At 35.4% G+C, this 12226-nt stretch overlaps 1 protein-coding gene across 1 annotated transcript in view; it reads right to left on the bottom strand.

Annotated features, from left to right (window-relative positions):
- LOC150101006 (venom factor-like) overlaps positions 1-12226 on the bottom strand; it is a 697967-nt gene that overhangs the window by 417413 nt on the left and 268328 nt on the right. Inside the window, exon 17 of the mRNA XM_090401101.1 lies at positions 8651-8836. Within this exon, the coding sequence (XP_090257227.1) occupies positions 8651-8836 (186 nt within the window). The remainder of the gene's footprint in view (positions 1-8650; positions 8837-12226) is intronic.

The following is a 12226-nucleotide window of genomic DNA, read 5'->3' as shown; positions in this document are numbered from 1 at the left end:
GGGTCCAGAGATGAGTGACCAAGACAATATCAGGACTTTGGAATGCTGGCTATGAGAATGTGGAGTGCAGAGTTTGGTGAATAGGAGGAAAAGGGTTGATATGATAGAGACACTTAAGTTAGTGAGAGAATTTTATTGGATTAACTTCCAGAGGCTATACTATCTCTGGAATTTATGTAAGAGTATGGTGAAGAGGGGTGTGAGGAATAGATTTTTTACTGCTTTTACTCTTTTCACCAAATTACATTAAAATTCATTATGCAGTTTTTGAGTTTGTGATTTTTCTCTTTGTTCCTTAATTTATGGAAAAAAACTATAAAGAATATATATATATATATATATATATATATATATATATATATATACAGTTACACCCCAAGTTACATAACATGTGACTAATGTAAATTCACAGTTACATAATAAATCTCTTAGCATGTATGAACACGATTGCAGCTTTGTGCAGGTGCATCTTTGAGAGCCCCTTATTGCAGTACAGTAGTAGATTCCTCACGCAGTTAGCTCAGTCACTTGTTATCACTACTAGTTTCGTTGTTTTTTATCCTTAAAATGGAATGCAAACACAAAACCAAATGCGATGGTAATAAATCTAGAAAACAAAGGTCTACAATTACTTTAGAAGAAAAGTTGAAAATAATTCACGTGTATGAAGGCAGGAAAATTCTATCAACAATAGCTTCAGAAATAAATCAACCTATTTCGACAGTGAATACAATAGTGAAGGATAAAGTTTGCATTGTTGAAAGTATGAAAGATGCAGTAGCTTTGAAGGGCACAATTATTACCAAGAAGAGGCTGGACCTGACATCAGAGATGGAGAAATTGTTGTCTCACTGTATCGATGATCTGACACAGAGGCAGATACTGTTAAGTTTACTGATTATCCAGGAGAAGGCTATGTTACTATATAAAGATTTAAAAGAAAAGGCCAGCATCACAGATGTGGAGAGTACATTTCAAGCTAGTGCTGGATGGTTCGAACGATTCGAGAAACATACAAATCTGCACAGCATCAAAATCACGGGTGAGGCAGCAAGTGCAGATCAGAAGAGGCAAATCAATTTCCCAAACTTCTGGCAGAAATAATTGTATGTATGTAATTTACAAATTCAACTTATGTAAAATTCGAGTTACGATAAGGTTTATGGAACGCAATACTTATGTAACTCAGGGTGTAACTGTATATATACTTCTGTCATGTTATGCAAGGACTCAATTTGAATGGAAGCTGTGATCTGAATGTAAATATTCTCAACTACTAGAAGGTCAGTCAATTGAATTTCTCTTGTCTGATGTGAAAGTGGAATGGATGACCACTAATAAACTTTGAAATGAAAATGTAGTAGGCATTCCATATTATTTCCTCAATGTAGTCCACTCAGATAATTAACTGTTAAAAGTTTACTTAAAGTTGATTAGAGTGCAGCTTGATGTATCACCATGATGTCATATCTTGGTCTATATGAGGGTTGTTTGAAAAGTTTGGTTAAAAAATAAGTTAAACACATTTTTGGAAAAAAATCACAGTCTCCATCGAGGTCTACATATTTGGTCCAGCAAGTTTCCAATTTTTTCATCCCATCTAAAAAGTGGGATTTGTCAAATTGTACAAAATAGTCATTGACAGCCTTGATAACATCCTCGTTCGAAGAAAATTTTTTCCCGCTGAGCCAAATTTTTAAGTTTGGGAACAGAAAGAAGTCACACAGCGCCAAGTCCGGAGAATACAGTGGATGTAGAACCGATTCAAACCTCAATTCATGCAATTTTACCATTGCAATGGCCAATGTGTGAGACGATGCATTGTCTTGATGAAAGAGCACTTTTTTGTGTGCCAATCTTGGCCATTTGTTCTTCAGATCTTCTTATAAATGGTCCAACAATGATGCCAGCAAAGGTTGGTCGATTGGTAGAGCCACTGCTACTAATGGCTCACGCAAAAAGTTAAGCAAGTTTGAGCAAAGGGTTAGTAGTTGGAAGTTGATCAATCGTTCAATGCTGTTGGCATACTCTCCTTTGATGAGTCTTTGGACTCCCTGGAGGTGTCACGTAATAATAATAATAATAGACTCCTGTTATTGTCTTATCCTTTTCCAAATAGTTTATCATGATAATTCCTTGGGAATCCCAAAAAACAGTGACCATCACCTTCCCAGCTGACAAAACATATCATCTTTTTCATGACCCCCTGGTCATGAAAAAGATGATATGTGCTGACACTGGTATGAATGAATGAATTGTGTCGCCATCTATTGGAAATTTACCAAACTTTTCAAACAATCCTCATATTTTTGTCATTATGAGTTAATTGCTTTTTTTGAATTTTATGAGTTCAACACAGATTTATCCTTAATTCTTTGTAAAATTGAAATTAAGAGATGGTATGTGAGGATTAATTACATTTTTAATTCTCAATATAATGACTCTTTTATATGTTCTTTAGATGAGTTATGTATAGAATTACTTTAAATAATATTTGGTTAGTGAACATCTTTTTTGACCCCTTGACTTGCAACATATGCGATTTATGACCACTTGTACTTAAGACAGCCATCCCATTAATAGGTTCACTGAATACCACTTCACTCCTGCAACCCATACACCAGAATTTACGGCTGTTGTCAAGGCATATTACTTAAGGAATATTTTTCCTAAAGCTATTGCTATTAATGAGGATGCAAAACACCCTCAAATACTTTTGGTAAGAATATAATATCTTGCAGATGCACCAGTAAGATGAGAGAAGCGCGCATAGTGTTTGGAAGAATTTGAAAGATGCATTCACAGACTTTAACAAAGACAAAGCCTAACAAGATATTGGTAGCCAAAGAGGCTGAAAGCAAGGTGCAGAGTATTTGTGGGAAGCTGTGGAAGATGAACTCTCAAATGAAATCTTACAGAGCCAGAAGAAAAGTCAAAGGTTAAGAGAAAAAAAAAAGCAGAGAACAAGAAGAGGAGGTAGTTAATTTTTCATTAAAATTTGCAGTGAAAAAATTGGTAAAACTATTTGCTTCTGTTAATAAAGCAATTTACAGGTGACTTGGTTGGGGAGGGTAGCTAAAGAGAGGTATGAGCAGCAGTTAGCTAATGAAGACAAAAAGAATCCTAAGGAGTTCTTTCGCTATGTAGCCAGCAAAAGAAAGAATGATTAGAAGGATGGCATTGATTGGAGAAAATGGTATAAAGACAGCTGTTGCAGAATGTGTGGTGGAGATACTTAATGAGCAATTCATAAAGGTCTTTCAATCTTGCAAATGTGACTTCATGAAGGGATTGAGAGCAGTAGATGATGGGGAGGAGAGACTGACTAAGTAAACAAGAGGTGTTTGGGGAGTTGAGTAAACTAGATGTTAATAAGGCTGTGGGACTTCATAATATATCACCACGTATTCTGAAGGAATGTGCCAGGGAGTTGACACCTGTCTTGACATATTTTTTTTAATACGAGTCTTGCACTCGGTCAAGTCCCTAAGGGGTGGAAGAAGGGCAAGATTGTGCCACTTCATAAAGGAGGTGATCAAACTCAAGCATCAAACTATAGGCCTATCAGTGTGTCAGGTGTTGTGGTTAAGTTGTTGGAGAAGTTTGTGAGAACTAGGATCCAGAGTTGGGTTGACAACAATGGTATTATCTTTGATGGACAGCATGGATTTGCTAAAGGGAGGTCATGTTTTAGTAATCTACTTACTTATTACAATAAAGTGACCGCTTCCTTGGACAGAGGAGAAGGATACACAGTAATATACTTGGATTTCGCAAAGGCTTTTGATAGAGTACCTCATGATAAGTTAACAGTCAGACTAGAGCTGATGGGGTTGGATATTAGATTAGTGCATTGGATTGGAGACTGGCTATCTGATAAGTATCAACAAGTTCTATATGGGGGAGCGATATGCAGGAAAAGGAAAGTCACTAGTGGAGTACCTCAGAGGTCAGTTTTGGGGCCATTACTGTTTAACTTGTATTAACGATATAGGTGAAGATTTGGATGGAGATATTCAGTTGTTTGCAGATGATGCAAAGTTGGGACGAACCATGAAGAGTAGTGAAGATGTTGTGGCCTTACAAGAAGACTTGAATAAATTGAGTGATTGGGCATGGAAATGGAGATGTCAGTTCAATGTTGCAAAATGTAAGGTTTAAAAATTTGGAAAACAAAGATGGGATGCAGAATTTATGCTTGGTGAGGATATATTGTTGGAGGTGGAAGAAATAAGAGATCTGGGAGTGATAGTGGATAAGGATCTGAAATTTAGGAGACGCATAGCACAAAGACTTCTGGGAATGATGCGGAGAACACCAACGTGTAGAAGTAGGAAGATTCTTGTTCCATTGTATAAGGCTTTGATTAGGCCACACATGGACTATTATGCCCAGATTTGGTCACCTGGTTTTCAGAAGGATGAAGAGATATTGGAAAGGGTCCAAAGACTGTTGACTAAGATGGTTTTTGACCTCTAGAATATTGAGTATGAGGAAAGATTGAGAAGATGCAACTTGCAGAGTCTGGTGGACAGGAGGAAGAGAGGAGATGTGATAGAGACCTACAAGTTGATAAGGGGTTGTTATAGGATTAATGCTGGAGAAGTTCTACATAAAATAGTGGGAGATAGGGGGAGAACCAGAGGTCATCCCTGGAAACTGTATAAAGAGGGTGTGAGTAGGGGAGTGAGAGGCAGGTTTTTTTTTGTGCAGAGTTGTGAATGATTGGAATGCCTTGCCTGAGAGTGTGGTGTCTGCAAGGAATTTGAATGTGTTCAAGGCATGGTATGATGTGCTGTGTGTGTGATAAAAGGACCTCCCAGATGAGTCTTTGACTCTATGAGGTCTTGGGTAATAATAATTATTTCAAAGCCAAATATAGAAACTATAAAAGTTTTGTATGAAATTTGACCAGAGAGCTTGCGGGAATACACTTGCCGGCATTTATGAGTTGCCCTAGCCGCACCTTATAGGAGATGATCGATATGCCCATATTCTCCGCCTACTGGTCCATTTTGATAAAGGTTTTGCTGGCCTGACAGCTGTTTCAAACTGGTTGGTTTTCATCAGAGACCAGGCAGAAACCTAAGAGAACAAAAACTCGCTTTCAATACTAAGGAACTTGAAACGTCTGAGAGGTGTATTTGTCATAAGCCAACTCTCGGTCGGTGAGTAAAAGTATTTACTAAAATAAAGAGACAAAAGCTTTTATGCACCGACCGAGAGTTGGCTTATGACAAATACACCTCTGAGACATTTCAAGTTCCTTAGTACTGAAAGAGAGTTTTTGCTCTCTTAGGTTTCTGCCTGGTCTCTGACGAAAACCAACCAGTTTGAAACAGCTGTCAGGCCAGTGAAACCTTTATCAAAATGGACCAATAGGAGGAGAATATATGGACACTTGGGCATATTAATCATCTCTCCTATAAGGTCCGACTAGGGCAACTAGTAAATGCTGGCGAGTGTATTCCCGTAAGCTCTCTGGTCAAATTTCATATGAAGCTTTTATAGTTTCTATATTCAGCTTTGAAATAATGCTGGATTTAATATCCACTTAATTTTTATAATATATTATGACAATTAATAGTAATCAAAACTTCCCAAAACTTGGAAATTGGCATGAAATCTGATTGGTTGAGGTTCAGACAATTGTATAGCATTTCACATGTTTCAAGTAAAAGATAATCGAATCTGAACTTACAGGAATGAAGTCTTGTTCCAAAGAACTCTGTGCCTAGCGTCAATAGTGTGAGATGCAAATTCAGACTTGTCAGATTCCAAAAATCTAATATAGTATTGATGTACTTTGATTCTAATCAAGAAGAATGGCCAGAAGTCTGTCCAAAATAGCAAAGATGACATGAGCAAGTTATCTGATAGATACCTGGTAAGGAAAGAGGTGGTACGTATCCTAGATGATAGGAAGGAAGGAAGACAGTTTTCAAGTTGGTCTGAAGTACAGATTGAATTTACGAAGAATCCGTGCTATTTGTTTGTTCTGAGGTTCCTTTAAGGTAGGGAAATGAAGTTCTTTTCACATTGGATTATAGTCCGGTAGAAGAATGATAATTACCAATACTTTTTTGAATAATACTTTTGTTGTATCCATTACATCCAGATTGCCTTTAATTTTATTCAGTTCAACTAACAAAAGGGAATCATAAGAACAGATCTATTGAGCTCCACGTAAAGACTCTTGATAATACCCATCTTCGGTGATGAACAAATTTCAATTTGGTGAATTTTCAGTTTATCAGAAGCCAACCATTGTGGGCAGATACATTCGCTTGTCCTCCAACATTCATTCACACACACACACATGCAACTCATCATACTGTGCCTTAAATACATTTACATTCTCTGCAGACAACATGCTGTTAGGCAATGCATTCCAATCATTCACCACTCTCCATGCAAAAATCCTGCTTCTCACTCCTTTGCTCATGCTCTCCTTATACAACTTACAGAGATATCCTTTTGTTTTTCCCCCTCCCAACATTCTATGAAAAACCTCTTCAATATTAATTTCCTAACTTCTTACCAACTTATATGTCTCCATCACATCACCTCTCCTCCTCCTATCCATCAGACTGTAAACTGCATCTTCCCCATCTTTCTTCATACTCAACATTCCAGAGACCACCTTAATCACCTCTGGACTCTTCCTAATACCTCTTCGTCCTTTTGAAAACCAGGTGACCAAATCTTTCCACAACAGTCCATATGGAACCAGAATCTAATTTCTTCTACAAGTCAGTGTCCTTTGCATTACTGTCAAAATCAGTTATACTCTCCTCACAATTTTAAAAATGCATCCACTAAATTTTAGATCCTTATCCACCATCACACCCAGGGATCTCTTATCTCCTCTACCTCTTCCAATATATCCTCACCAAGTGTATATTCTACATCCCATCTTTGATTTTCAAATTTTAAATCTTATACTTTACAATATTGAAATAGTAACCACACTTCTATGCCCATTCGTTCAGTCCACTCAAGTCTTCTTATAAGAAGACTTGAGAAGAAGCCACTACATCTGCTTTACTTCTCATAGTTCTAAACTTTGCATCATTTGAATATTTTGTATTCTTTTGAATATTTGCATCATCTGCATATTTCTATAAATATGTCTGCAATCCATTTATAAGTCTATATAACCAGTAGGAGTTTGATTCTCTCATTAGAATAATTAATTTTCACAATTTTTCCAATGCTAGGTAGGATACTGACATAGGTAAAATGAAAACATTCAGTAAACAAAATGATGTTCAGTAAAAACTACAAATATCAGACATTACAATGATTGATTATCAGCTGTTTGAATGCAGTTTGAAAAGAGCAGATAATAAAAGATTGCATACCATGTAACTCACTATTATTTCCTAAAAATGTATAATCTACAGAATCCTTTCCTTCATGTTTACACGGTGATCAAAATACATTATGAAAATTATGGAAACAACTACTGTGTTAGAGTAAAACTTTAGTTTAATATAAACCAAAATAAACACTCAATGTTTCACCCTTCGCATAGTGTGCTAAAGTTACTGACCAATCGTTACAACTATTGGCCTGACCTCTGGTGAAAAAAAAACAAAAAAACTTACTACATCAAAGATAGAGTCCTATTATTATTATCTATTAGGTTACAAAATTAAATTAAGCTGAAGACCAACATGTTTACAAAAAAGGAAAAAATTAATAAATAATAAATAAAAATAAAAAAATTACTTATATAAGTATACTTATAAATTACAACCAACTGGTATGGATAGTGGCCAATAAAAGCTGAAAACTTGCTTAGAATCCTAAAGTCAGGGTTTGCTGGAAACTAAGTGGGCTGAATGTGTGCATCCAAATTTTTGGGATTTTTATGCCACCATTATTGTTAAGATTAGGGTGGTTAATCAAAATTTTATAGGTTTCTTTAAAAACATATGAATGGAAATTTAAAGAAAGATTCCAGCAAACACTGACTTTAGAACTCTAAGCACTTTTTTTTTCAGCTTTCATTGGCCACTATCCATACCAGCTGGCTGCAATTTATATATATATACTTATACATATATATTATATAAGTTATATACTTATATAGTTGTATACATTATATACTTATATAAGTTTTTTAAAATTTATTATTTATTAATTTTTTTCCTTTTTTTGTAAACATGTTGCTCTCCAGCTTAACTGGATTTTGTAACCTAATAGATAATAATAATAATAATAATAGGACTCTAGCTTTGGTGTAATAAATTTTTTTTTTTCACCAGAGATCAGGCCAATAGTTGTAACAGTTGGTCAGTAACTTTAGCACGTTATGTAGATTGTAGTGCAGCTTGTTTCTTTGTACATATGTGTATGCTCCAGATGATGACCTTAATGTGAAGGTCGAAACGTCAAATGTTTATTTTGGTTTATATTAAACTAGTTTTACTCTAATGTGGTAGTTGTTTCCATAATTTTCATGATGTATAACCTACAGATATTCAAATTAACGATAATCAATTTCTTCTCTCTTTTGCACATGTCACCAATCTATTGCAGTATGAGTTGAAAAATATTTGTTTGGATATCTATAAAAAAAGTCCTGTTTTCACATGTGAGAGTACTATCAAAACTTGCAATTAATGTCATAAAGAATACTCACTATTGGGGACAGCTAAAACTTTCCCCTGTTTTAATAGGCAACAGTTTAGAAAAGCATCAGAACAGTTATCCAAATCATCATCTTCAAGAAACATGCGTACAAGCTCAGTCCTTGTTTCACATGAGCGATTATCTTTAAACATTCCAAATTCACAACATCTACGAGCTCTTCCTGTATACTGCTGTGCTAAAAGAATATATATGAATATAATTTTTTAAGAAAGGAAATGATCAACTGTTTTATATATACATATTCTAACATAACAAACATGACACTAGAAAGTGGGATACAAATGTTCCGAACAAACATCATGCCAAGACAGTACATCTTGTTATCTTTCATTTTTTTTTTTGTATGCTCTATTATCTAATGCATTCTAGAGTTATGCATAGTCATTTCTGCTAACAATGTTCATAATTACATCGTTAAATGATATCAATGATCAGTATCTTAGGGTATCTACCTTTTGTTATGTATATAAGCACACATATATACATCAGATATACTGGTATATCTGATATATAAAGATAAAATTAGTATAATAATTCTAGTTAAAAATATTATATACTTGTATAAAGATTAATTTTTGGTAGAAATTTTTTATCAATTTTTCGGGCACACCTGAAATCTTCACATGCAAACTTTGTTTGCTTATGCTTAGATAAAGGATTAAATAAGAATATAAATTCTTGGCATTCTTCATTTAATTTATAAACAAATGGAAAAACTTTCTACAATAATGGCTGCTCTTTAAAGTCATGAAGGCAATGCAAGTATTAAAACATAAAAAATAGTTAAAACCAATGAACAATACTCAAAAATAAGCACATAATCACTCCTCAACGAGTATGATTATGCAGAGCCAAGCAGGTACAACTACTTCCACCCTATGAACCCTGTGCACACTGCTGCAGATCAATTACATACATTATCTGGGTATAATTTGTTATTGGTTTTTCTACTCTATGATGTTTGCTACTGGAATATTAGCTTTTGTCTTATGATCTGCCTGTAATCAGCATAAAGAACAGACAAATGATATCTTAACAGAGAAAACCTGGCAGCAGTATTGAAGCCTAGTCTCATTTTCCTTAATCCCAACTGGCTTGGGATCCAACAGAGGCAAACATACAGTTGGAGCCTCTCAATCTGATAGAAAAGATGTTGGATCCAAGAGAGCACAGGAGTGCCTCTCTCTCTCTCTCCCTCTCAGATCCACCTTTTCTATGCCAGACTTCTTATTACCTGTAGAGAATTGGTGTAAATAATGTACTTTTGATAGCATTTCATCTTTCATGCAGCTCAACAGCATAGTTCCTGCATTTGAGTGAGATCTTATTGAATATTAAGATGTCTGGAAAGACAGCCCCACTGAGACCTTTGATTTTAAATCATCTGCATAGACAGGTAAAAATCAGAGTATTCTGCTCTATGTTTTGAGAGCTGCTGATGGTGAAGAGGGGGGTGGAATGTTCAGTTTCCATTCAGCAGCTTGAACAAAGGCAAAGTTGTATGATGGAATGCAATTATGTCACCATGATAACTTATTTAGTGCCATTCATGAAGTATTGCCCACTGTTTGTCTAGAGCTTATAATAATAAGACAAATTATAATAGTGGGATTATCATTTGCTTTAGTCTTAGGTCTGGGTTGAAATATTACATCTGTGGCAGAGGTGCACATAAACAATCTTCTGTTCTGAGAAGTTAAACCCATTGGCAAGTGTCCAGCAGGAAATATAGTCAATGGTTTGCTACAACTCTCTTTATATGACCATCATATTGCAAGAATGACAAAATATAGTAAAATCATCCACATAGCATTATAGTTGGAGAAATTCAGTTTATCAAGTTTGCTTTGATTCTACAAACAGTGTTAAACTTTAACCTATATGGGATACCGTCTTCTTCTTGAAGAAAGGATCAGGAAAGAATGATTCCCATTTGGAGATTCAATGAAAGAGAAAGTTTTTGAAAATGGAGATTCCCTTTTAGACCAAAGTTGTGAAGATCATTCAATATACCAAACCTCTGAGATGTGTCATATACTTTTTCCATGCCAAAACAAAGTGATACTAGATGCTCATATTTAGGAAGGAAGTGCTGATGGATATTACCAGTCTTATCCAGTGATCTAATGTTTTTCAAAGTTGTGTCTTGAAAAAGGGTTGTTGCTCTACATATAATTTATTGGAATGTGGATTGCTTCCCTGTCTTTGCAGAGGGCAATTATAATTGCCCTTAGCCAAGAATCCAGAATTTTTTTTTTCTAAGAGAAAATTCTGTTGAAAAGGTATAGGAGTTGACTCATGAAGGATAGTGAATATATATTTGACTATTTCATAATCAATGTCATCTGGTCTTACAGAAGTTGGTCAACACTGAAGCAAAGCAAGTTTCAGTTCTTTCTTGGATGGCCTGTTATAAACTTCCAGACCAATTAAAGTAAAGAAAATATAGTGTTTTCTCTGCTTTGCCTTTTTTTTTTTTTTTTTTTTTTAAGATCAGGAATTCAGAGGAATAAGAAGATATTGCTGATATTTTGGTAAAGCTCTTCCTGAAAGTATCTGCAAACTGCTTATGGGTGAGCAACTGTGCATTCAAATCTGTCCTAAGAAAATCTTTCTGCCCTTCATTTTCTCCCACACTTCCTTGGTGACAGAAGATGTAAACTGGATTCCTGCATCCATTTGACTCTGACAGCAGATGTATTATATTCAACATAAGCATATTTGAAAGTGATTAAGTTCCATGGAAAATACCTCAAGTTTTCCGTTAGCCTTTTACCAAACCATAGTGGAATTCTGAATTCCACCATGGGTTGGGCACTGCAGTTATTCTGGAAACTAGTATAGTATAATCTGCAACACAACTTACTGCTTCATTGATAGAGATAAAGCTCACTGTTGTAGAAACAGATTCTTCAAGTGAAAAGACAATCCAATCAGCTTAATCTAATTTCTACTGTGATATCCATGATGGGCAGTAGCATGGTTGCCCATGTCAGTGAGTGGATAGCATGAGAAAATGGTCACTCCTATAGATGTTATTTTCTATTTCATTTGAAACAGTGGGAAGCGGAATGATGAACAAAGTCTTAAGCTGACAGCAGTATATGTTTGGGTAAGCATGGAGAAGGAAATATTACTTCCAGGGTAAGAGTTACCCCATGTTACTTTCAGGGAAATATTGTTGCTATCAAGCATGCACTTAACTACCCTTCCTATGATCAATTGGTGTACTGTCACACAAAGTACTGGGGCAATTTAAATCTCCCATTATAAGTATAAGGGATGGCAAGTGTAACATGAGATCATCAAGATCATTCTGTGATATATCCATGCCAGGTAGAAGATAAAGGCAGCAAGAGGTCTTTCTGATGGACACATGACAAGTGTTTTCATGTTAGTATTGAGAGGGACAGGTTGGAATGGGACATAGTTGTCACAAAGATATGGCATAGACCAGCCCATCCCCTATCCTGTCCTTACTGATAGAGACATACCACAATACAGAATTCTCACCAGATTACCAGATTTCAAATAAGTCACATAGAGGCAAAAGTACACTTATGTT

This window comes from Typopeltis vanoorti, chromosome 12, assembly GCF_054136105.1.
Source record: "Typopeltis vanoorti isolate ZY-2024b chromosome 12, IOZ_Tvanoo_1.0, whole genome shotgun sequence".
Classification (NCBI taxonomy): domain Eukaryota; kingdom Metazoa; phylum Arthropoda; class Arachnida; order Uropygi; family Thelyphonidae; genus Typopeltis; species Typopeltis vanoorti.
This window is presented reverse-complemented; position numbering and strand designations above follow the sequence as displayed.